Source organism: Muntiacus reevesi, chromosome 17 (genome assembly GCF_963930625.1).
Source record: "Muntiacus reevesi chromosome 17, mMunRee1.1, whole genome shotgun sequence".
In the NCBI taxonomy this organism is placed as follows: Eukaryota; Metazoa; Chordata; class Mammalia; order Artiodactyla; family Cervidae; genus Muntiacus; species Muntiacus reevesi.
In genome coordinates, this window is record NC_089265.1 from 21,925,918 (window position 1) to 21,953,252 (window position 27,335).

The window sequence follows — 27,335 nt, forward strand, 5'->3', positions numbered from 1 at the left end:
TATGTCTTCTTTGGAGAAATGTCTGTTTAGTTCTTTGGCCCATTTTTTGATTGGGTCGTTTATTTTTCTGGAATTGAGCTTTAGGAGTTGCTTGTATATTTTTGAGATTAATCCTTTGTCTGTTTCCTCATTTGTTATTATTTTCTCCCAATCTGAGGGCTGTCTTTTCACCTTACTTATAGTTTCCTTTGTTGTGCAAAAGCTTTTAATTTTCATTAGGTTCCATTTGTTTATTTTTGCTTTTATTTCCAATATTCTGGGAGGTGGGTCATAGAAGATCTTGCTGTGATTTATGTCGTAGAGTGTTTTGCCTATGTTCTCCTCTAGGAGTTTTATAGTTTCTGGTCTTACATTTAGATCTTTAATCCATTTTGAGTTTATTTTTGTGTATGGTGTTAGACAGTGTTCTAGTTTCATTCTTTTACAAGTGGTTGACCAGTTTTCCCAGCACCACTTGTTAAAGAGGTTGTCTTTTTTTCCATTGTATATTCTTGCCTCCTTTGTCAAAGATAAGCTGTCCATAGGTTCGTGGATTTATCTCTGGGCTTTCAATTCTGTTCCATTGATCTATATTTCTGTCTTTGTGCCAGTACCATACTGTCTTGGTGACTGTGGCTTTGTAGTAGAGTCTGAAGTCAGGCAGGTTGATTCCTCCAGTTCCATTCTTCTTTCTCAAGATTACTTTGGCTATTAGAGGTTTTTTGTATTTCCATACAAATTGTGAAATTATTTGTTCTAGTTCTGTGAAAAATACCCTTGGTAGCTTGATAGGGATTGCATTGAATCTATAGATTGCTTTGGGTAGAATAGCCATTTTGACAATATTGATTCTTCCAATCCATGAACACGGTATGTTTCTCCAACTGTTTGTGTCCTCTTTGATTTCTTTCATCAGTGTTTTATAGTTTTCTATGTATAGGTCTTTTGTTTCTTTAGGTAGATATACTCCTAAGTATTTTATTCTTTTTGTTGCAATGGGGAATGGTATTGTTTCCTTAATTTCTCTTTCTGTTTTTTTATTGTTAGTGTATAGGAATGCAAGGGATTTCTGTGTGTTAATTTCAAAGTGCAATCTTTAACTATTTTTGTGTCAGATGAAAAATATGTGATAGCTAACATATGGATTTACTTAAGTGTATATTAAATGTTATGTTACAATAGCGGTTTAAAACAGTGTTTAGAATCCATTTTCCATAGCTTAAAAAGTTGTAATATTTATTTATTTAATTGAATTATTTGAAATGTTTCGACTTGTCTCAGAATTTCAATCTATATCGTTCATAAGGTAGGTGTTTTGTACTATACTTTGTAGAAGACTACTATTTGTTTTTAAGTAGTGGAAATAAAAGTAATTTTAAAAAAGCAGACTGACTTGCACACACCTTTGAATAAAATCTAACTCAAAGACTGATCCTGCAAGATAAACCTATGCTGAAGTCACCTGAATAAAGACGGAACAGGGTTACCCACCCCGGGCCATAGAAGGAACAAGGACAATTTGAAGAGAGACTGGATGTGATTCTTGAGACATAGATTAGAGGATGGAGGGAGATGAGTGAAGAAAAGTCCAGGTCATGGACACAGTTGCCCATTTGGGGCCTATAAGAACTGGAGTGCCTTCAAGGATTAGTGGAGAACCACATACATCATGGGAGGTCAATCTGCATATGTAGAATCTAGGATCCTGGAGTAGGATGAGGAAGGGAGAGCAAGTTTTCTACACTTGGCCACTCCTGAGAAAAGAGTCTTCCTAAAAACTGTTCCAATGGAGGCAAGAAGAACAAGGCAGGCTGTGGATTGCAGAGACGCCTCAGAGATGTGAGAACCAGCAGCTTCCATGATAAATATGACTCTAAAAAAGAGGGTTTCTTATGCTTATTTATATATATGAAACACACACGTCATTGCTAAACTTTTAAATAATTAACACAAAGGAATGCCTACCCTTGACACCTAGGAGGATGCACCCTAATCCTATACTGTTAAAAATTTAATGGGTATCCTTCTAGACATTTTCATATTTGGTTGATAAACCTACACATATGGACATACGAACATATCACATATATAAATTTTTCATATACTCCAGTTTTTCATTTATTTATATTTACTTGCAAATAGATCTTTAAGATTTTTCTTCATTAGTACATAAAAATAGATTGCCTAGTTATAAACTGCTGCATTATGTCTTAACTGCAAAACTAAGATAATCATAAAATCTTATCTTGAAAGTATGGTAAGATTAATTGCTTTAATTTGTAGCACATGCTCAGAATGGTACCAGACACTTCCCAAGTACTCCTTATGTTACCTCTTCTATTTGAATCTGGTTAGAAGATTATTTCCTGACGTTCTGGGTCTGTGGTCAGGAAGAAGAGGCAGTTCCCAGAGAGCTGTGCAGAGACAGATTCCTGCAGCTCCCCACTGCACAGTGAAAGGAGAAATAGCCATTTACGGTGATGATGAGGCCAAGCCTGTTGCAACAACACCCAGAGTTCTAGAGGGAAACATTCCTACGTGGCACACAACCCAGCTGCCTACAAGGACTCACCCCCACCCTCACTGGATTCCTGGTTCTCCCTGGAGTTTAGGAGCTCAGAGTTTCAGCCAGAAAGACACAGGCGTCTGGGAGACAGTCAGGAGGATGCCCTGCACTGTGCACTCAACCCAGCCAGGAGGCTGGGCCAGAGGGGATTCCCAGCCTGGATCCTGAAATCCCATTTGGCAGCTTGCATTTAGTCTCCTTTTCACTTGCTGCATCAGCTTCGTTGCTATTTTTGCCTTCTGGGGTTCATTACACAATCTCTGATGATGTAACAAAACTCAAGTCACTGGTGAGCTTTAAGTATGTAGATGGCTTTGCTTTCGGCTTTTTCACCTTAAAGAAGATTCGGAAACTGCCTCAGAGACAGGAAACTCACCCAGAACTCACACAGGGAGAGTAGCCTCAAGTCAGCTGGGTGGGGCAGGGGGCTGCTGAGGCTTGTTCAGCAGCTGCAGCCAATGTGTTGTCCTTTTCACTGTTTTCCCAACCTTAGGTCGGCCTGACTCAATGCACCCTTGACAGTGATTCTGAGAATTCAGAGTCCAGCTCAGAGAACAACCTGGAATCAGAAGGGAAAAGTAAATGCAGGCTTGATGCAGACGGGCATGTCCTAAAAGGGCCAGTCTGACTAGCAGCAGCAGCGGGTCTGGGCAGCAAACACTGAAACGAAGGCATGGGCTGCTCCTGCCTGTTCCTGGGCCATCGACCCTCTGATGTGAGCATTCTGAGAGTGACAGGGGTGCAGAGTGTAGGATCCTCTGGTTGGGTACGTCCTAGAGGAGTTAGGAGAGTTAGCCAAGGCCCCGACCAAACTACCTAGTCCCAGCTGCATCTGAAGTGAGCAAGAGACACACGGGGCATCAGTATTGTCCATGGCCTGTGAATGATGACCTTAATGTGAGGAAAGGAAGGAGAGAAGAGGCTGCGACCAGGGGTACTTATATCTCTCTGCACATTGTCCATCTCCCCACCTGGTGGGAGGCTGAGGAGGGGCGCTGGCCCACAAGTGTCGGCTGTGAGCACAGGGCAACCCCGGCCTGGGCAGAGTCAGCCTCAGGTCCTGCGAGAGGGCGAGAGCCAGGCCGCAGCTGGAAGCTGGGAAGACACGCTCTTCCCTCAAGCTGGAGATGGACTTCCCATCGTGGTCCTGAAGCTTCACAGGAGCTCTCTAGGCTGCAGGCAAAATGTCTCCAGTCTAGTTTGGGCTATCTTTAAATTTATATAAGGAGTATACATTTTCTTCTGAGGTGACTATCTTTCAATCACTGCTACATTTGTGTATTTAGCTGTGGTTCTTACTTTTTATTGTTATTACTAACCCTATGATCATGATAGATAAAGTATTTATGCAATTTTAAGGGGTATTTGGGCTGCAACTAGTTTGGGACTCTTATGAATATTGCTGATCTGAATTTTCTTTACTTCTATACTGATGCATATTTACATGATTCCTTCCCAGGGTAACTGCTATGAGTGAACTTACTGGGTCACACTGTTGTTCAGTCGCTCACTCATGTCCGATTCTTTGTGACCCCAGTGATCTGCAACAGGACTTCCCAGTCCTTCACCGTCTCCCAGAGCTTGCTCAGACTCATGTCCATTGAATCAGCGATGTCATCCAACCATCGTGTCCTCTGTCATCCCACTCTCCTTCTGCCTTCAGTCCTTCCCAGCATCAGGGTCTTTTCTAATGAGTCAGCTCATGAGAGGATTGCACTTTCAGTTTCAGCGTCAGTCCTTCTAATGAAGTTCTGGGTTGATTTCCTTTAGGATTGACTGGTTTGATCACCCTGCAATTGAAGGGACTCTCCAGAGTCTTCTCCAACACCACAGTTCAAAAGCATCAATTCTTCAGTGTTCAACCTTCTTTATGGTCCAGCTCTTACATCCATATATGACTGGGTCATAGGCCATAGGTTAAGCATATTTTCAGCTTTGCTAGGTAATGTCTTTGAAAGTAGTTGTACAAATATACACAACAAACAGGAGTTGCTCCATATGGTCATCACATTGCTATTATCAGACCTTATTTTTTTAATTTGCAGGCAATGTATTTGTTTATCTAGAAATTTGAAAAATCAACCAAACTTTTATACAATGTTTGCAAAGCTGATCAGAGGAAAAAAAACAAAGTTAGTTATTCTCATAAGGGTGTGTGTATGAAAATGCAAGGAAAACTTAGTTCATTAAAAATTAGCAAATGTCATGAAAAGATTTCATTCATATTTGAAACAATAAGAAAGCATAAATATAATGCAATGAATCTCAGAGAGAATGTGCAAGACATATAAGCAAGCCAGAACCAAAAATTTATTGAGAGAGAGTTTTAAAATAGTCCAAGAAAATGGCAATATTTGTTTTACTTTATGATGTAGTGAGGACATGTTTGCTAAGTAAATGTTTGTTCACTAAATGACTGTGTTTCTCAGGAGGAGGTGGCCTTGACTGTCTCCTATAGCATGATCTGATTTCCCTTCTCACTGAGACTTACTACCTCATCACACGCTTACATGTCCCTTGCTCACTTACAAAGACAGAAGTTGCTTAACCTCATTAATGATCAAGATTTAAAACATCCTGTCTCAATGTTAGAAAAAGAAACTGTTATTTTTCTGGCCATCTAATTTGAGTCAAAAGTGCAATTATAGACTTGTACTTAGAGGTGAGAGGTAAAGAGAAATTGTCCTGTCAAAGCTATTTTTTTTTTTTTTTAAACTTAAATCGACACTTTATTCAGATGTCCTGATTCCTGTACCCACCCACCCAGCCCCACTGGTTGCAGGAATTTCATTTTTACTTATTTATGGCTGTGAGACTTGTGACATCTTATTAAATAGTTCCCCAACCAGGGATCCAAGCAGGATCCTGCAGTGAAAGCATGGAGTCCCAGTCAGTGAAACTCAAGGGAATTCCCAGATTGCCTCAGTTTATACCCAAAATTGTTTTTCTGTGCAGTGATGCCATTTAGAATGGCACATTACCTTTAATTTCCGTGTTGCCTTAGGCACCTCCAGACTCTGACAATTTCTCAGTATTAGACTTTTTATCTTCTTATCAGTGGTATCATTTTGAAATGGCAATTTCCAATTTTTATTGCTATTGTAAAAAGATGTGATTGATTTTAATACTGACATTTTCTTCAGTGACATTGTTAAATTTATTTTAAAATTTCAATAGTTTCTACGTCCTTTTGTATTTTGTATGTACACAATTACATCATCATTAGATTAAAACAAAAAAAAAAACATTATCTGAAAGAGTCAGCAAGGGATTTGGACAGGCCCCTCACAAAGAAAATATCCAAATGGTCAATAAACATGAAAATGCGCTGAATCTTATTAATAACTAGGCAATATGAATTAAAACTCGAATAAGATATCACTATGATTCACTAGGAGGGCTGAAACTAAGAAGACTGGCAATACCTGGTGTTGAAAAGAAAGTAACGCAACTGACAATCCATATTCTTCATAGTCAGAATATAAATGGGTGTAAACTATAAAAAATATGTTTATCATTAGCTACTACATCTGAACATATGCACACTCTATTACCCACTTATTTCATTCTAGGCCATATACCCAACAGAAGGCTATACAAAAGTGCACTAAAGGATACAAACAAGGATTCTCATAGCATAATTAATTATACTGACAAAAATCAATATAAACTCCATGAAGGCATTTGAAAGAGACCGATTAGGAAACAGCTCATGATCACAATAGCAGGAACTGGGAGGAGGACAAAGGGAAGAAAGCAGAAGGAATTCTTGTTTACAATTCGCACCCACCCCCTTCTTCCAGTTCCTCACCCTGGTCTTTACTTCCAGTCTCTACAGCCATGAGAGCACCTGGGCAGGACCTCTCCCTGCTTCAGTTCCCAACAACATCTGGGCCCATTCTTCTGTTCAGGGCACAACTAGCACCCTGTCTGGCTGGAGACTTCTCCAATTAAGTGCAAAGCCAAACTCTGGCAGTCAAAAGCATCCCAAATACATCTTGAGCTGATTTTCCCACCATTGATCCCCTTGGATCTTGGAACATAACTCATCCACAATTTGAAGTTCCTTCTACGTGGTCCCTGCAGACTCAGGAATTCTCCTGGCTCTGTGGAAGCTGCTCCCTCCATCTTGAGCTGTGCTGCCCACCATGACATCAACCACAAGAGGCCAAGTGAGCACTTGACAAGCCCAATCTTAGCTGTACTGTGACCGCCAAAGGATGCACCGGATTTTGAAGGAACGATGAAAACAGGAATGTAACCATCTCAATATGAATTTTATACTGGTATGTGTTGAAGTGATAACATTTGGATGTTTTGTGTCCAATAAAATACACTGTTAAAATTAACTTCACGTGTTTCTTTTTAATCTTCTCATGTGGACTCTAGAAAAATTTAAATTGCCTATATGGCTCCCATGATATTTCTTCTGAGCAGCGCTGAATGCATTCTCTGGTAGCATATCGGAAAATCACAGAAAGAACAAACAATCACTATTTAGTTCCACAAATTAAATATAATTCCTACTGAAATGTTAGTATATTTCTTTTAGTTTATTTTTTTACTATATAATTTTACGTCCTCACATTGTACCTACAATTTTATGCCCTGCTTTTGAATACAATTAGGTGCTTTATATTTTCTCATGATGCCAAAAAATATATTCCTTACAGAAAAAATTTTAATATGAGAAAAGAAAGGGTAAATATTTAGGAACATGGTTTAAATTCTATGAAACTAGATTATGAAAATACCTAAGAATCCTATCTCACAGATATTCTTTCAGTATGGGGAAAATTTCATCTACAAACAGTTCTAAAGGTACAAAGTGAACAGGAAAGAATTTTCCTGCTTGTTGCATCCTTACATTAGTATGCAAAATCGGATATTTAGATTCTTCGAAGTATGTACAAAATAAATATACATTGGCCCTCAGTAATGGTAACAAGGGCATCCTACAAGAGAAATCATAAACTTTTATGCATGGCCTGTGTAACATACATTTGCCTGCCTAGAGATATGACTTAGTCTTTACCTTGGAATATTCTGGATAGTTGGAGATTCCAAATCAAGCAATATATTAAGGTTGGTAAAGAATGCAATGTCTTCCTGCTTATGGTTAAGGCCTAAAAAAAGTTCACACAACCTTAGCTTATACAAAAATTATTTTTTTTCTAAAATTGTAAACTCTTAGAAATAAAGACTCTTTCACAAAATCTAACAATATGAAAAAAGAACAAGATAGATCTTTTCCCAGTGAAAGAACCCTCTAATAATCAGTTCAAATTGATTAGGCATTTCTTTTTTAGCACTTAACAATTCACTGAAAATCTACAAAAATATTAGAAATTCTCCCAGACTGTATATTTTCCCCCCTAATAAACATAAAATCTAAAAGGGAGGAGCTAAAAAGAAAAAGAGTTTTAGAGGTCACTAATCATTTAAACAACATAAGAGAACTAAAGGGAGACGGGAAGCTGGGATTCCTCTCAAATAGAAAGAATGGAGGGCCATCCTATTTAAGTAGTCCACACTCAAGGAGGAAGGACATTCACTCTGCAAAGGGTTGAAGACTGAGCTTCAGCATCTACTAGCAGAACAGGGAGCCCTGTGCCTGTTTTCATCATGACCTACTGGTGCCTCCTCCAGATGGTTCTCCGGCTGTGTTTCTCCACCACAGCTCTCTCCATGAACTACAGCTTGCTTCGATTCCAACAAAGGAGGAGTGATATGGTGTGTCAGAAACTCCTGCGGCAGTTACCGTCAACTCCTCAACATTGCCTGGAGGTCAGGATGGACTTCCAGGTCCCTGAGGAGATGAAGCAAGCACAGCAGTTCCGGAAGGAAGATGCTGTATTGGTCATCTATGAGATGCTCCCGCAGATCTTCGGTATTCTCATCAGAGACTTCTCCAGCACTGGCTGGTCTGAGACCATCATTGAGGACCTCCTTGTGGAACTCCAAGGGCAGATGGATCATCTGGAGCCAATCCAGAAGGAAATCATGCAGAGGAAAAACTTCACTACGGGAGACATGACCATTCCTCACCTGAAGAAATATTACATCAACCTCGGGCAGTACCTGAAGTCCATGGAGTACAACAGTTGTGCCTGGACAGTCGTGAGAGCAGAAATGCTCAGGAACTTTTCTTTCCTCAAGAGCCTAACAGGATACCTCCGTGACTGAACATCTCCCCACCTTTGGCTCTGACAGTGGACAATGTGAAGTTGACCTGAGACTCTTCAGCCAGCAGAGGCTCTTGAAGTAACTGACAATGCAATGCACTGGATTTCAATGGACAGTTAAAGACTGTAAGCTATTTTAAAATTGATTTATGTATTTAAACTTTTACATGGGAAATACATTATTTATGAAACAAAAGTCAATGTGATAGTTTCCATGTCAACTTGATTTATGTGACAACACATATGAAAAATTGCAGAGCACCCTGGAGACATTTACTGCAAAACAAGCCTGCAGAATACTAGTTTTCTGGCCCCTGCCTTTGAGGAATTTAAAACAGAAGGAAGACATGTGGAATGTTGACGTTACAGGAATACGCTCCATCTATCTGTACAGTTTACCTGCTCTTGTCTCCTCCACTTCCTTAAATGTATCAGACAGCCCATGCTGTAGGGTCATTAACAACTCTCAGATGTGGTAAGCCCTCAATAAAAAACAAGTGAAAAGTAATCTTGAAAATACTAACAAGTTTACATCCATTAAAGACAGAAAAGTAAAACTATATTAAATATTTGTTTTAGTACAAAGAACATATAGTTTAAATAAAACTTAATACAATGCTATTTTAAACATAAAACATATTTCAATATTCTACACTTAATATTTAAAAAGCATTATATAAATTTATTATGAAGTTGAAAAGGTGAACTATTCAATTTAAAATAAGTATATTAATTAAATATAAAACTAATTTTAAAAGAAAGCAATGTGTTTTTAAAAATATTCCTACTTTTCAGCTATTCAATACTTACTCACCCACTTCATGGCCGAATACTTAAAAGACACCCTGAAAATTCTAGAGCATTCCAGCGGCGCCAGTTCCCTGGTCCCGTCTTACCCCCAGGAAGTGCCCCAAACCGTCCCACGGCTATTTGTCCCCTGACGCCGCTGAGTTCTCTGTCTGCAACGCACGCCCAGGGTCCCTTCGCCTTGGCTGTCTCTCCCCTTGTCCAAAAAGGCTCCCCCTGGCTCCCCTTGGTGCTCAAGGCCCTCGCATCTTCCCATCTCTCACAGTCTCACGCCCATCGCCGGCTTTAACTATGTCCACACCGCGGTTCCACCGCCCCAAGCCCATTGTCTCATCGCCTAGACCCGCTTTCACTGTGTCCGCAACGCCGGCCCATCAACTCTGACCGAAGGTCACCCGCTGCCATCGAGTCTCACTGGGCACCACGTCCTTCCATCTTGCCACAGCGAATGGTCTCGTCGCCGCTGTCAGGGTCCCCTGTGCGGACCACACCGTCCGCCGTCCGATCGCCCCTGGTCTCATCCCCCCGCCGGTTTAACTCTGCCCTCGACGCTGTCCACCGTCCCGCCGCCAGTAGCTTTTCCGCCGCCGCCATCTTCCACTTCGTTCGCAGCGCTCTCCCACCGTCTCAAAGCCAAGTCCAGTGAGAAACGGCCTGTGTGAGAAACGCCCTCCCATCGCCCACAGCCAATGGTCTCAGCGCCGTCAGAGTTTCACTTTGAGCACAACGCCCTCCCATCGCCCCACAGCGAAGTCTTCACCACCGCGGCATCCACAGCGCAACACCGCGCCCTCGGCCCCATCTCCTATTGTCCCAGCGCCGACGCCAGCTTTCACTTTGCCGCAACACTTTTCCACCTTCTCGTTCCCAACAGCCTCATCCCACCGCCGGATTTCAGGTTGTGCACGACGCTGTCCCAGCGTCCCATCGCCAATAATCCCATCCCCACCGTGGTCTTGCGCTTTTCTTCAGCTCTTCCATACTCCCAACGCCCAGGGCCTCATCCCCACCACCGGGTGTAACTTTGACCCACTCTGTCCCATCGCCCCCGCAGGTCTTCCCGTGCGCGCATCGCCCTCCCGTCGGCCCATAAACAACTGTCTCCTCGCCGATCCCCGCGCTCACTTTGTCCTCAACGCTGTTGTCAAGTCACATCAGCTGTGTCTCATCGCCACCGTCCGGTATCGTCCTCCCATCGCCCCAAATCGGATTGTCTCGTCGCGGCCACTGTGTTCCACTTTGGATCCAACGCCCGTCCATAGTCACACAGCGAACAGTCTCTGAGCCCCCGCGGGATTCCACCGTGCTCGCACCGCCCCGCACCTCCCCACCCCCACCCCGATCGTGGGAAAGTCAGTAGTCTCATCGCGGCCACTGTGTGCCACTAGGTTCCAATTCGTGCGGGACTCTCCCCCATCGACTCACTGCAAACCGTCTCCTAGCCACCGCGGGATTCGATCGTGTGAGCCACGCCCGGCAGGGCCCCGCAGCGAATAGTCTCAAGGCCGCCGGGCTCCTGGTGCACCGCCCCCCGCCGCCACCGTCACCGCACGGCCAATACTCAGCGCGGCCGCCTTGGTTCCCTTGGTGCACAGCGCCCTCCCAGCGTTCCACAGCCAACAGTCTCCTAGCCCGCGGGGTTGCAGCGTGATCGCAGTGCGGGCCGCTCCCCTCGTTTCATTTGTCAGCAACGCCCCCACATCGTCGGGTAACCAATCGTTCCATGCCCCCCTTCTAGTTTCACTTTGGACACAACGCTGTCCATCCTCGCATCGCCAATAATCCCCATCACCGCTGCCCCGTCCCTTTCTCTGAGGGTGGCTGCGTCGCACCGGAAATGAGCCCCAACAGTAAAATCAGCCCCAACTCATTAGAAGCCCCGCCTGGGGGTTCTTTTCCTCAAACATGGCCTGGTTCAGGTTGACGTTTGGAAAGAAAGCTCCTTCTACGCGGTCCCTGCAAACTCGGCAATTCTCCAGGCTCTGTGGAAGCTGCTCCCTCTATCTAGAGCTGGGCTGGCCACCATGAGCCATCACCACAGAGGCCAAGTGAGCACTTGCCTAGCCCAATCTTAGCTATACTATGACTGCAAAAGTATGCACCGTATTTTGTAGGAACGATGAAAAAGAGGAATGTAACTATCTCATGATTAATTTTATATTGGTATGTGTTGAAATCATAACATTTGGATATTTTGTGTTCAATAAAATACACTGTTAAAATTAACTTCACTTGTCTCTTTATAATCTTTTGATGTGGCAACTAGAAACATTTAAATTGTATGGCTCCAGTGATTTTTCTTCTCAGCAGTGCTGAATACATTCTCTGGTAGTATATGGGAAAATCACAGAAAGAACAAATAATCACTATTTAGTTGCACAAATTAAATATAAATCCTATTGAAATGTTAGCATATTTCCTTTAGTTTATTTTTTCCTATATACTTTTACATAGTGGCATTGTATCTACAATTTTATGCCCTGCTGTTGAATATAACTAGGTGATTTTTATCTTCTAATGATACCAAAAATATATTCCTTACAGAAAAAATTTTAATGTGAGAAAAGAAAGGGTAAATTTTAGTAACATTGTTTAAATTCTTTGAAAGTAGATTACGAAAATACCTAAGAATCCTATCTCACAAATATTCTTTCATTATGGGCAAAATTTCATCTACAAACAGTTCTAACGGCCCAAAGTGAAGAGGAAAGAATTTTTTCCTGCTTGCTGCATCCTAACCTTAGTATTCAAAGTCAGATTTTAGATTAGATTATTAATTAGTATTAATTACATTATATTCTTAATTATAGTATAATTAATCATATTATAAGTTTAATTGATAATATTAATTTTATTAATTATGTTGCTTGTATTAACTTTAATAATTAGACCATTCAAACTATGTACAAAATAAATATACACTGGCCATCAGTTATGGTCATAAGGCATCCTACAAAACAAATCATGAACTTTACTACGTCGCTTGTGTAACATTCATTTGCCTGCATCGAGATAAGACTTAACCTCTACTTTGCTATATTCTGGACAGTTTGAGATTCCCAAATCAAGCAATAAATTAAGGTTGATAAAGATATGCAATAACTTGCTGCTTATTGTTAAGGCCTAAAACACATTCACACAAACTTAGCTTATACAAAAAATAATTTTCTACAATCATTAAACTCTTAGAAATAAGGACCCTTTCACAAAATCTAACAATATAAAAAAAGAACAAAAAAGATCTTTTGCCAATTAAAGAACCCTGTAATAATTCAGTTCAAATTTGTTAGCCATTTTTTTTTTGCATTTAGCAATTCACTGAAAACTTACAAGAACATTAGAAATTCTCCCAGACTATATATCTTTTCCCCTAACACATATAAAATCAAAAAGGAAGGAGCTAAAAAGAAAAAGTTTTAGTGGAAACTAATCATTTTACCAACACAAGAGAACTAAAAGGGAGACTGGAAAGTGGGAAATTCCCCTCAAATAGAAAGAATGGAGGGCCATCCTATTTAAGTAGTCCACACTCAAGGAGGAAGGACATTCACAAAGAGGAAGGACTTCAGCAAAGGGCTGAAGACTCAGCTTCAGCATCTACTAGCAGAACAGGGAGCCCTGTGCCTGTTTTCATCATGACCTACCGGTGCCTCCTTCAGATGGTTCTCCTGCTGTGTTTCTCCACCACAGCTCTCTCCATGAACTACAGCTTGCTTCGATTCCAGCAAAGGAGGAGTGATACGGTGTGTCAGAAACTTCTGCGGCAGTTACCTTCAACTCCGCAACATTGCCTCGAGGTCAGGATGGACTTCCAGGTCCCTGAGGAGATGAAGCAAGCACAGCAGTTCCGGAAGGAAGATGCTGTATTGGTCATCTATGAGATGCTCCAGCAGATCTTCGGAATTCTCACCAGAGACTTCTCCAGCACTGGCTGGTCTGAGACCATCATTGAGGACCTCCTTGTGGAACTCCAAGGGCAGATGGATCATCTGGAGCCAATCCAGAAGGAAATCATGCAGAAGAAAAACTTCACTATGGGAGACATGACCGTTCCTCACCTGAAGAAATATTATTTCAACCTCGTGGAGTACCTGAAGTCCAAGGACTACAACAGTTGTGCCTGGGCAGTCGTGAGAGCGGAAATGCTCAGGAACTTTTCTTTCCTGAAGAGCCTAACAGGGTACCTCCGTGACTGAGCATCTCCCCACCTGTGGCTCCTGAATAGACAATGTGAGTTTTATACGAGACTCTTCAAACAGCAGAGGCTCTTGAAGTAACTGACAATGCAATGCACTGGATTTCAATGGACAGTTAAAGACTGTAAGCTATTTTAAATTTATTTATGCATTATTTATTTATTTAAACTTTTATATGGGAAATACATTATTTATGAAACAAAAGTCAATGTGGCAGTTTCCATGTCAACTTGATTTATGTGACAACACATATGAAAAATTGCAGAGCACCCTGGAGACATTTACTGCAAAACAAGCCTGCAGAATACTAGTTTTCTGGCCCCTGCCTTTGAGGAATTTAAAACAGAAGGAAGACATGTGGAATGTTGACGTTACAGGAATACGCTCCATCTATCTGTACAGTTTACCTGCTCTTGTCTCCTCCACTTCCTTAAATGTATCAGACAGCCCATGCTGTAGGGTCATTAACAACTCTCAGATGTGGTAAGCCCTCAATAAAAAACAAGTGAAAAGTAATCTTGAAAATACTAACAAGTTTACATCCATTAAAGACAGAAAAGTAAAACTATATTAAATATTTGTTTTAGTACAAAGAACATATAGTTTAAATAAAACTTAATACAATGCTATTTTAAACATAAAACATATTTCAATATTCTACACTTAATATTTAAAAAGCATTATATAAATTTATTATGAAGTTGAAAAGGTGAACTATTCAATTTAAAATAAGTATATTAATTAAATATAAAACTAATTTTAAAAGAAAGCAATGTGTTTTTAAAAATATTCCTACTTTTCAGCTATTCAATACTTACTCACCCACTTCATGGCCGAATACTTAAAAGACACCCTGAAAATTCTAGAGCATTCCAGCGGCGCCAGTTCCCTGGTCCCGTCTTACCCCCAGGAAGTGCCCCAAACCGTCCCACGGCTATTTGTCCCCTGACGCCGCTGAGTTCTCTGTCTGCAACGCACGCCCAGGGTCCCTTCGCCTTGGCTGTCTCTCCCCTTGTCCAAAAAGGCTCCCCCTGGCTCCCCTTGGCGCTCAAGGCCCTCGCATCTTCCCATCTCTCACAGTCTCACGCCCATCGCCGGCTTTAACTACGTCCACACCGCGGTTCCACCGTCCCAAGCCCATTGTCTCATCGCCTAGACCCGCTTTCACTGTGTCCGCAACGCCGGCCCATCAACTCTGACCGAAGGTCACCCGCTGCCATCGAGTCTCACTGGGCACCACGTCCTTCCATCTTGCCACAGCGAATGGTCTCGTCGCCGCTGTCAGGGTCCCCTGTGCGGACCACACCGTCCGCCGTCCGATCGCCCCTGGTCTCATCCCCCCGCCGGTTTAACTCTGCCCTCGACGCTGTCCACCGTCCCACCGCCAGTAGCTTTTCCGCCGCCGCCATCTTCCACTTCGTTCGCAGCGCTCTCCCACCGTCTCAAAGCCAAGTCCAGTGAGAAACGGCCTGTGTGAGAAACGCCCTCCCATCGCCCACAGCCAATGGTCTCAGCGCCGTCAGAGTCTCACTTTGAGCACAACGCCCTCCCTTCGCCACACAGCAAAGTCTTCACCACCGCGGCATCCACAGCGCAACACCGCGCCCTCGGCCCCATCTCCTATTGTCCCAGCGCCGACGCCAGCTTTCACTTTGCCGCAACACTTTTCCACCTTCTCGTTCCCAACAGCCTCATCCCACCGCCGGATTTCAGGTTGTGCACGACGCTGTCCCAGCGTCCCATCGCCAATAATCCCATCCCCACCGTGGTCTTTCGCTTTTCTTCAGCTCTTCCATACTCCCAACGCCCAGGGCCTCATCCCCACCACCGGCTGTAACTTTGACCCACTCTGTCCCATTGTCGCCTAGCAAACAGTCTCATCGCCCCTGCAGGTCTTCCCGTGCGCGCATCGCCCTCCCATCGGCCCATAAACAACTGTCTCCTCGCCGATCCCCGCGCTCACTTTGTCCTCAATGCTGTCGTCAAGTCACATCAGCTGTGTCTCATCGCCACTGCCCGGTATCGCCCTCCCATCGCCCCAGAGCGGATAGCGTCCTCGCGGCCACTGTGTTCCACTTCGGATCCAGCGCCCGCCCATAGTCACACAGCGAATCGTCTCTGAGCCCCCGCGGGTTTCCACCGTGTGAGCCACGCCCCGGCAGGGCCCCGCAGCGAAGAGCTCCTGGTGCGCACCGCCCCCCTCCCGCCCCCGCCGTCGCCGCACAGCCAACAGTCAGCGCGGCCGCTGGGTTTCCTTTGGTGCACCGCGCCCTCCCATCGTTCTCCTAGGGCGCGGGATTGCAGCGTGATCGCAGTGCCGGTCGATCCCCGCCTCCATCACGGTGGTGCAGCCAATAGTCTCATCGCAGGTACCTTGTTTCATTTGTCAGCAACGCCCCCACAGCGTCCAGTCACCAATCGTCCCATGCACACTTCTAGTTTCACTTTGGGCACGACGCTGTCCATCCTCGCATCCCCAGTAATCCCATCACCGCTGCCCCGCCCCTTTCTGTTGAGTGTGGCTGCATCGCGCCGGAAACGAGCCCCAATCTGTAATCAACGTCATCTCGCTCAGAACCCCTGCCTTGGGGTTTCTTTTTCTCAAACATGGCCTGCTTCAGGTTGACCTTTGGAAAGAAAGCCCACTACTCAGGCGATGTTTCCAAAAATGCAACATTCTGGCTCCCTACTCAGGACAGCGGAAACCAGGCCTTTTCCTAAAGGGATAATGATATGCGCACCCCTGAATCAGTGCTCCTATAAAAAGTTCTCTGGAAACTTTGCGTCCTGTCTCTCCAGCAGCCCCACGCGAGTCAACTGCCAACTCTCCCATCCCAAGACTGCGATTCGAAAGCAGAAGCCATCGAACCACAGCGAGCGCGCTCTCGCGGTCGCCTGGAGAAGCAGGCGGTGTGCCTTTTCATCTCAGCGCTGTTTGCTCGTCGTTTCGCGGTGCTCGCGCGCCCCCTCCCGGCCGTCTGCAGAATCACTGACGTCCTCTATGGCCCACATCCACTTGCTGGTGGAAGGAGTGATGCTCTGCTGCATCCCTGCTTGCTCTCTTCGCTGGAACGTGCCTGGGATCCACTGCCAGGAAGAACATGGATATCTTCAAACACTTGAAATAAATACAAAGGATCCGTTCTCAGTCAAGCCTCATGGACAGAGCCTACTTCAGATTTTCTTGGAAAAGAGGGATCCCTCCATTGCTGAACATGACTCAAGGCCTCTGCTACCACTATCTGATGCTCCAGCAGAGCTTCCAACTAACTCTTCAACCGCGGAGGACAGCCGTGCTACTTGGAACAACACTCTGCTGGATAAATTCCTCTCCAGCCCGGATCAGAGCCTGAAACAATTGGAGCAGGTGGAAGGAGACCATCTGTGCTGTTCTCATTTGGGACTTCCTGCCTGGGGGTATTTCCGTGGCATCCATCTCTACCTCAGGAACAGGAATACAGCCACTTTGCCTGAGAGGCTGTCAGAATGGAAATTAAAAGTGCCTTTCCCTCATATAAGAATCCTCAAGAAACCTCCACAAATAAAGATGTTTATATTTATAACACACGCAAATATACTACATTATTTTTTGCTTCTTCCTCCAGAGTAATTGTACTCGTAATTCTTCAGGCATTGAGAAATGTCTGAAATGAAAATCTTGATTTTCCAGAAACGGGTGTGGAGAGCAGAACAGAATGTCTTTTCTTGTATAAAGATTTTTTGATCCTTTAAAAGCTCTCTTGATGTCTGAGAGGCTGGTATTTTCTATACTCAGCCTTCAGAGTTTATTTCTCATGGACAGGTTTTCGGGATCCTCAGTTCTTTTTTGTTGTTGTTGTTTGATCCTAAGTTCTTAAAGATCTTTCTCACTTAGTTCGAGGTGGTATAAAGAGAAAGAATAAACTGTGCGGATTTTCATCATAATAGAAACTTATCTTCCCTTCTCTGAAGAGCACAACGCAGTCCTTCTGGATCAGGTGAATCTTCTGGTTTGCTCACATTCAAAGAGTGATTCAGGGACACGGGTACCTTCTGCTTTGTGGCTTTTTCCATCATCACCATGTGACTCCAAGTTTGTCTGTGGTACTTGAATCTACTACACTCAGCAGTAAAGGGATGAAGGCTGTGGCTCCCAGGGGATGCTCCCAAGGGCCAGGACTCTACAGGGCAAGAGCACTTCCTCTCATGTTCCATGGCCTGGATATATCCTCATGGGAATCTCATTGAAACAAGTTGGGAACTTATTGGGTGATGAGTGGATGAAGAGATAAGTTCAGGGTGCTGACTGTCAACAATGCACAACACGAAAGTTGTGGGTTAAGTTTTTGGGGGGCAAAATGAGGGCTGCAGCCCAGGAGATAGCACATCAGATAGCTCTGAGTAGCTGTTCCAATGAGGCACAGGGGAATAGATGCGATTTTGGTGAAGGGAGAGTACATGTAATCATGTACCTATTTTTTGTAGAAGTTCTCTGCTAGTGTCGTGAAGGTTTCTTGGAGTCACAAGAAGCAGTCATCACCATGAAGGATTTTCGTGCTTTTCTAGATGTGAGGAGACAGCAGAACTGGGTTCATAAAATTGGCTCCTGAAAACATCTAACCCTCTGAAGACTTGTTCTGCCAGTTTTCCCTGCTCACAGAACACTTCACTTCTGCCTTCCACCCTGCATTCCCTTCCAGGGGTGTTAAAAATCAGCAGCTGCAATAGCACATGATTTAATCCTTGAAGGTAGGTGACAAGCGCCGATGGCACGTGCTAGTGTGTCCTTGACGGGGCATGAGACCACGTTTCACGTTTGCACTATTTGTCCAAGTGAAGATCTGCATAGGGATTGAGGGGAACAAGTAATGTTCTTGCTTGCACACACTTTTTTAAAATACAATCTGACCCAAATGCTTTTTCTCCAAGTTCAGCTTTGGGTAAAATGACAAGAATGCCAGTCATAGTTGACAGTATCATTGACTGTTTGAAAGAAACATTCAAGCTGATCCCCAAAGGCATTGCCTACAGGACAATATCCAGTCTAGACACATTACAGGTTGTTTCCTTACTACCCGAGGGAGACAAGAAAAGAATAATCAGGCAGTTCCTTGCAAGTACTTGAGGATGACTGAAGAAAAATTGATAATGAGTGTTTCATTTGGTTCCAGGCCTGAGAATCTTATCCTGATCTTCTAAATATTGGAAATGGAAAGTTGAAGCCAGTCTTCCTGAAAATGATTTTTAAAAACTATCTCACACATGCTGTGTGTGTAGACCAAAAAAACCCCCAAATTTTGTATCAATAGAGAGTTAAGAGTTAAAATGAATTGCAACTGATGAAACAGTATATAAAATATTTCACACACTTAAAAAATTAATTAATTTATTATTTTACTTTACAATGTTGTATTGGTTTTGCCATACATTGACTTGAATCCTCCATGGGTGTACATGTGTTCCCCATCCTGAACCCCCATCCCACCTCCCTCCCCATCCCATCTCTCTGGGTCATCCCAATGCACCAGCCCTGAGCACCCTGTCTCATGCTCAGGACTGGTGATTCCTTTCACATATGATAATTTACAATGTTTCAATGCCATTCTCGCATATCATCCCAGCCTCTCCCTCTCTCACAGAGTGCAAAAGACTGTTCAATACATCTGTTGACACATTATTATACTTAGTCTATTAGTTATCACTAATAGTAACTAAATTTGTCTTCCTGTTATCCTGCTGATGAATCAGGTAACATTTATGGTGCAGGAAAGTGAATAATACAGGATAAGATAGCAATTCAAGTAAACATTTGCTTTTCATCCTTTTATGTTAAAGTCGCAACACACATGTATATACTTATTTAATATAAATTGTACAAGTGTGTGTATATACAAACACCAATATTGTTGTTTGGATGCTAAGATGTAGCAGGCATTTTACCATCCCATGAAGCGCAGCATGCCAGGCTTCTCTGTCCTTCACTATCTCCCAGAGTTTATTCAAACTCACGTCCATTGAATCAGTGAATGCCAAGCTACCATCTCATCCTCTGTTGACCCCTTCTCCTACCCTCAGCCTTTCCCAGCATCAGGGTCGTTTTCAGTGGGTCATTTTCTTCTCAGCAGGTGACCAAAGTATTAGAGTTTCAGCTTCAGCACCAGTCTTTTCAATGCATATTCAGGGTTGACTTCCTTTAGGATTGACTAGTTTGATCTCCTTGCTGGCCAAGGAACTCTCAAGAGTGTTCTTCAGCACCACAGTTCGAAAGAATCAACCCTTCAGCACTCAGCCTTCTTTATGGTTCTTCTTTATGGTCTCACATCCATACACAACTCTGGGAAACCATAGCTTTGACTACTTGGACCTTTATCAGCAACATGATATCTCTCTTTTTTAACACACTGTCTAGGTTTGTCATCAATTTTCTTCCAAGGAGAAAGAATCTTTTAATTTAGTGGCTGCAGTCACCATCCATAGTGATTTCAGACCCCACGAAAATGAAATCTGACACTGTTTTCACTTTTCCCACATCTATTTTCCATATAGCAATGGGACTGGATGCCATGATCATTGTTTTTGGAATGTTGATACAGATGTATATGTATCCATATTTTGGGGGGTCTGGTTTAGCCATGCCTCAAATTGGTTCTCCAAAAAAGTGGTTACTTTTGAGCAGGGAAACTGTAGATATTATAGAGAATCTATTTTACAGAATGAATGAAGATATTCAAAATCTGAATTTCTGAAATTAATATTATAATGGAAAATTTATTTATTGAGATTGGCATATTCATTCCAAAAACTCCTATCTGTTTTGCTTTCCATGCATATAATCTAAATTGTGATAACGCAGAATGAAACATTGTAAATGCAAGAGAAATATTTCAACAATTAGAACATTTAAATAGAATTTGTGACTACAACATTTCCGTGTTAAATCCTGATGCTTTTCTAAGTTAAAATTAATTAAACTCTAGGTGAACTCTCAATTTAACAGATGAGATGGCACTAGTGGTAAAGAATCTGCCTGCCAATGCAGGAGACAAGCGACGCGGTTTCCATCCCTGGGTTGGGAAGATCCCCTCTACAGGAATTGACAACCCAATCCAGTGTTCTTGTCTGGAGAATCCCATGGACTGTGGAGCCTGGCAGCCTATGGTCCATGGGGTCACAAAGGGACAGAAATGCCTTATGGACTAAACAACAACAAACATGCAGAAAACTATAAAACTAAAGAAACAAAAAAGAAATTTGTGTGTGTGATTTTAGATATTATTATGTTTCACATAAGAAAACAATTCACCTCTTGGAGTTCACAATTATTCCAATGCTGGAATGTTTCTACATTTACTTAAACTATGACAGTGAAAATGAATTTGTGTCTTATTTGTGTAATAAAAATTTAAAAATTTATAATCCTACTTGGAAACCATGTTAGATCTGAAATACTATCAAGAACATAAGAAAAGTACTTTGCCTTATTTTTTTAATTATATACCATTTGTAGCTCATCTTGAACAAATATATCAGAGTCAAATGTGTGTCATCAAAAAAAAAAAAACAGAAAAATAATTAATTCACTTTATGGAAGTTAAAAAATGGATAGGATTAATGTATGAAATTGATAAATTGGAAAAAATGATATTGTCATTAAAATGTCCATGGCTAAGGATGTAAAAATATAGGACAATGGCAAATGTATGCAATAATGAACAATCCATTTTTTTCCATTATTGAAAAAGGTGAATATGTGGATCTAAGAGCCTACATTTCACATGACTAGAATCACTACCTATGAATGAGAATTTGTTTTCTCTTCACTTCTGTATTTTTTACTTTGTGTTTAAATTGGCAGAACAGCAAAATGGTCTTTGATTTCCAATCTCCTGCCTTCTTCCCAGCAGGAGTTCAGTTCAGTTCAGTCACTCAGTCGTATCCGACTCTTTGCAATCCTGAGAGTCGCAGCACACAAGGCTTCCCTGTCCATCACCAACTTCCAGAGTTTACTCAAATGCATGTTCATAAACAGACTGGTTCCAAATAGGAAAAGGAGTACATCAAGGCTGTATATTGTCACCCTGCTTATTTAAACTATATGCAGAGTACATCATCAGAAACATTGGGCTGGAAGAAGCACAAGCTGGAATCAAGATTGCTGGGAGAAATATCAATAACCTCAGACATGCAGATGATACCACCCTTCTGGCAGAAAGTGAAGAGGGACTAAAAATCCTCTTGATGAAAGAGAAAGAGGAGAGTGAAAAAGTTGGCTTAAAGCTCAACATTCAGAAAACTAAGATAATGGCATTTGGTTCCATCACTTCATGGGAACTAGATGGGGAGACAGTGGAAACAGTGTCAGACTTTATTTTGGGGGGCTCCAAAATCACTGCAGATGGTGATTGCAGACTTGAAATTAAAAGACACTTACTCCTTGGAAGGAAAGTTAGGACCAACGTAGATAGCATATTAAAAAGCAGAAACATTACTTTGCCAACAAAGGTCCGTCTAGTCAAGGCTATGGTTTTTCCAGTGGTCATGTATGGATGTGAGAGTTGGACTGTGAAGAAAGCTGAGTGCTGAAAAATTGACGCTTTTGAACTGTGGTGTTGAAGAAGACTCTTGAGAGTCCCTTGGATTGCAAGGAGATCCAACCAGTTCATTCTAATGGAGATCAGTCCTGGGTGTTCACTGGAAGGACTGATGTTGAAGCTGAAACTCCAATACTTTGGCCACCTCATGCGAAGAGTTGACTCATTGGAAAAGACTCTGATGCTGGGAGGGATTGGGGGCAGGAGGAGAAGGGGATGACAGAGGATGAGATGGCTGGATGGCGTCACCCACTCCATGGACAGAGACCAATATAACCAATCTCTAATCCAATATTTGACTACAGCCCATAGATGGCAGTGTAACTCCAGTTCATGAATCATTTGTTTAGACTGCATCACTCACTAGTTAAGACTCCAAAGCTGAGGACCTGTAACACAGAGAAGGAAGGAAGGATTGCCTCAGATATTTATTCTCTCAGTACTTTAGCTTGCTCTTTCCTCCTGTCCATCGCTGGATAACAGATCCCAGAGGAAAGGCCATGAAAGACTGCCAGGAACACATGGAGAGCCTGGTGTGATGAAGTAACCCCTGCCGCTTACACTCTCTCCCCTCAGGCCTAACTTGATTCACCTGCTTTCTTGGTTAAAGCTTCTAGGGTAGCCAACAAAGTGGAAGAGCCTAAGTGACCCTCAAATAGATTTCTCCATTGTTTCCTCAGTTGTACATGTACTTGGATGCGGTCTCAATAGAAGTTTTGAAGAATAGGTCAGGAGACATGATGTCTAATGATGGCAGCAGCATCATCATCATTCAAAAAGATTTCGACTTCCAGGATGAGAACTGTCTTCAGAGCAGGTGTACAAGCTAGATAAGAATATGAAACTCATTGCTATATTCTCATATGCTTCACCTTAAAGTGAGAATTGTTTCATTCAAGTTGATTAGGGCCTTATTGATCACAGGACTCCAAAAAATTTGCAATCATCACATTTGGAATACATGGCACTTGTCTTGCAAACTGTATCCAACTTTCCAACATTCTCAGTGCATTCCAACTTAAGCTATCTTTATTTTCTTAAATAAGCAATTTTTTTGCATTTAACTTTTAGACATTCCCCTTTGTTTACACTTGAATATAGCTTCACATGCAATTCTATTCGTATCAAGTCTCTTGTGAACATTTACTCTGTTGATTAAAGTGACAGTCCTAGTAAGTCCTAGAAGTGAATAGTCACATTAGTGGAAGTTGCTTTAAAAAGTTTCTTCTTATTTTGGCTGTGCCACGTGGCTTATGAGACCTTAGTTCCCTGACTGGGGATTGAACCCAGGCCCACAGCAGTCAAATTGCTGAGTCCTAACCACTGAATGGCCAAGGAAGTCTCAAATTACTTTAAAATTTGCAGTTTTAGTTGTTCAGTTTTTCATTCAAGTATTCAGAGAAACTCTAAATTGCTTTAAATTATATATTTGCTCTAAATAAATGACTATTGGAGAACTGAAGGGAGAATGACAAGGGTCAGGAAACATGTAAAAGTCACATTAAAGGTAAAGCATAAATCCAATACATTTGAGACCTTACCTCTAAAGGTTAAAATAACAAATATTAATAGAATCTGTTAAACTTAAAAGAATCTCTTGATTGATTTAAAGCACAAACTCCACTATTACTTTGGAGAGGAAAAAAACTTAAAATCAAATAATACTAAATACTTAATACCAAAACAAAGACAACACAGAGAAGGTCAAAACAGAGCAAGAAAATACAATGAAGGAAATAATTAGAGGCGGCAATGTTAAAGTCACCGAGATCTCTGTCATTAATATCAATATTGATATACTTAAGAAATACAGAAATAAAGACATTAAATTTGAGAAAGAAGTTCAATATGCATAAGAAACACATTGAATTTCTAATTAAATATAAAAATGCTTGAGCTAAATTTCAAATAGTATAAAACAATGAGTAAAAGGTGTCACAATATATAGCAAAGTGAACAGAAATATGGTAGCACTGAAATTTTACCTAAATGCTGTGCATATATGCTATGTTGCATCAGTCATGTCTGACTCTTTGTGACCCCATAGGCTGCCAGGCTCTTCTGTTCATGGGATTGTGCAGGCAAGAATAATGGAGTGGCTGCTATGCCCTCCTCCAGGGGATTTTCCTGACACCAGGGATCAAACTGGTGTCTCCTCTTGTCTCCTGAATGGCAGGCAAGTTCTCTACCATTAGCTCCACCTGGGAAGCCCAGTACAATGCTATTAGTCTATAAAAAGCCATATAGAAAATTAATAAAGAGAAGAAACATTGAAAATATGATTAGAAGATGAAGTTAGTGGTTAAGACTCCTGAGCCCTTAACTTAGAATAGGAAATATAACTTGTTTCAAATATGTATAAATCATTCATGAAAATTATCATACCTTAGACTTCACAGAAAATATCCATAATTCTTCCAGGGCAAAAATATTTGTAAAAGTTGTGTGCTCAGATCACAATGCCTGCAATTAATTTTAAATTTATTTTAGAGTATCATTTAGAGATTTAACATCATGCCAATAAAGTATACAAGGTCAAAATTAAAACATAAAATCAGAAATTTAGTAAGTTATGGAAATTAAATCACTATTCCTCAAACTTCCAGAAACAAAGTTGCACACTGAGATGAATTCATATCCTGGAAACATGAATTGAAAATAGATTGGCCTCATTCATTATGTTAACATGAATATTTAAATACCACTAATAGTTATAAGGAATAGTATAGTAGTAAGTATATAAGTAATAAGTAATAGTAATAAGAAATGGTATAAGAAAATATCTGTCAAATGCTTACCTGTGAATAACCATAATCTGACTATGTGTCATTCTCCTGAGTAAAACCAGATGTTATAAAGAGAGTGGCTAGTTTAGCTCATAACTCAAATAATCATCACCCATGTTCTTCTCCTCAGAACAATCATTGTGCATGCAGTAGAGGTGCTTGTCACATAGCATAGTATGAGAATGCAAGACTACAAGAGAGAATATGTTTAAAATGTACACTCCAAAGTTCAGGTTTCATAAAATTCATCATCTTGCTGTTTCACTAAGGATCTTCTTAGGTGAAACTGTCCTTTTTTTCAACTTCAAGTATATTATGGGTAAAAATATGACAATTACTAGGACATTGAGGTGCCACAGCTTTGATCGACACTAAGGCACCAGCAATACCGCTCTATGCTAGAGCAATATCTATATTAGAGCAATATTGCATAGGAACTTGGAATGTTACGTCCATGAATCAAGGAAAATTGGAAGGGGTCAAACAGGAGATGGCAAGAGTGAATGTCGACATTTTAGGAATCATCGACATTTAGGAACTAAAATGCACTGGAATGGGTGAATTTAGCACAGAGGACCATTATATCTACTACAGTGGGCAAGAATCCCTTAGAAGAAATGGAGTAGCCATCATAGTCAAGAAAAGAGTCCAAAATGCAGTACTTGATGCAATCTCATAAATGACAGAATGATCTCTGTTCGTTTCCGAAACAAATCATTCAATATCATGGTAATTCAAGTCTATGCCCCAACCAGTAATGCTGAACAAGCTGAAGTTGAACGGTTCTATGAAGACTTGCAAGACCTTTTAGAACTAACACCCAAAAAAGATACCCTTTTCTTTATAGGTCCTGGAATGCAAAAGTAGGAAGTCAAGAAACACCTAGCTGCTGCTGCTGCTAAGTTGCTTCAGTGGTGTCTGATTCTGTGCGACCCCATGGACTGCAGCCCACCAGGCTCCCCCGTCCCTGAGATTATCCAGGCAAGAACACTGGAGTGGGTTGCCATTTGCTTCTCCAATGCATGAAAGTGAAAAGTGAAAGTGAAGTCTCCCAGTCGTGTCCAACTCCTAGCGACCCCATGGACTGCAGCCTACCAGCTCCTTTATCCATGGGATTTTGCAGGCAAGAGTACTGGAGTGGGTTGCCATTGCCTTCTCCACTAGAAACACCTAGAGTAACAGGCAAATTTGGCCTTGGAGTACAGAACGAGGCAGTGTAAATGCTAATAGAGTTTTGCCAAGAGAACGCACTGGTCATAGAAAATATCCTCTTCCAACAACACAAGAGAAGACTCTACACATGGACATCACCAGATGGCCAATACCAATATCAGACTGGTTATATTCTTTGCAGCCAAAGATGGAGAAGATCTATATAGTCAGCAAAAACAAGACTGGGAGCGGACTGTGGCTCAGATCATGAACTCCTTTATTGCCAAATTCAGACTTAAATTGAAGAAAGTAGGGAAAACCATTAGGCCATTCAGGTATGACCTAAATCAAATCCCTTACGATTGTACAGTGGAAGTGAGAAATAGATTTAAGGGACTGGATCCGATAGACAGAGTGCCTGAAGGACTATGGACACTAGCTTGTGACATTGTACAGCAGACAGGGAGCAAGACCATCTCTAAGAAATAGAAATGCAAAAAGCAAAATGGCTGTCTGAGGAGGTCTTACAAATAGCTGTGACAAGAAGAGAAACAAAAAGCAAAGGAGAAAAGGAAAGATATACCCATCTGAATGCAGAGTTCCAAAGAATAGCAAGGAGAGATAAGAAAGCTTTTCTCAGTGATCAGTGCAAAGAAATCAAGGAAAACAATAGAATGGGAAAAGCTAGAGATCTCTTCAAGAATATTAGAGATACCAAGGGAATATTTCATGCAAAGATGGGCTCAATAAAGGACAGAAATGGTATGACCCTAACAGAAGCAGGAAATATTAAGAAGAGGTGTCAAGAATACACAGAAAAGAAAGAAAGAAAGTGAAGTCGCTCAGTTGTGTCCGACTCTTTGTGACCCTGTGGACTGTAGCCTACCAGGCTCCTCTGTCCATGGGATTCTCCAGGCAAGACTATGGAGTGGGTTGCCATTTCCTTTTCCAGGGAATCTTCCTGACCCAGGGATTGAACCTGGGTCTCCCGCATTGCAGGTAGATGTTTTAACCTCTGAGCCACCAGGGAAGCAGAACTATACAAAGAAGAACTTCATGACCCAGATAATCACAATGGTGTGATCACTCACCTA

At 41.9% G+C, this 27,335-nt stretch overlaps 2 protein-coding genes and 1 long non-coding RNA gene across 3 annotated transcripts; 2 read left to right on the forward strand and 1 right to left on the reverse strand.

Annotated features, from left to right (window-relative positions):
* Positions 1-864: 864 nt before the first annotated feature.
* Positions 865-8,155, reverse strand: LOC136148423 (uncharacterized). The gene is made up of 3 exons (XR_010659498.1): positions 5,527-8,155; positions 4,029-4,607; positions 865-3,104 (listed from the first exon to the last, which is right to left on the reverse strand). It is a non-coding gene; the product is annotated as an uncharacterized lncRNA (long non-coding RNA).
* Positions 8,156-8,170: 15 nt separating this feature from the next.
* Positions 8,171-9,110, forward strand: LOC136148421 (interferon beta-2-like). Its single transcript, XM_065907951.1, has one exon. It carries the CDS (start codon positions 8,171-8,173, stop codon positions 8,729-8,731), a length of 561 nt encoding a protein of 186 aa, XP_065764023.1. The 3' UTR covers positions 8,732-9,110.
* Positions 9,111-12,411: 3,301 nt separating this feature from the next.
* LOC136148420 (interferon beta-2-like) lies at positions 12,412-14,141 on the forward strand. The gene has a single exon (XM_065907950.1). The coding sequence runs from the start codon at positions 13,173-13,175 to the stop codon at positions 13,731-13,733; it is 561 nt and encodes a 186-aa protein (XP_065764022.1). The 5' UTR covers positions 12,412-13,172; the 3' UTR covers positions 13,734-14,141.
* Positions 14,142-27,335: the final 13,194 nt, after the last annotated feature.

Excerpts from the sequence above, each read along its gene's own strand:
- LOC136148421 (XM_065907951.1), top strand. The coding sequence starts at position 8,171 with ATGACCTACTGGTGCCTCCTCCAGATGGTTCTCCGGCTGTGTTTCTCC.
- LOC136148420 (XM_065907950.1), top strand. The coding sequence starts at position 13,173 with ATGACCTACCGGTGCCTCCTTCAGATGGTTCTCCTGCTGTGTTTCTCC.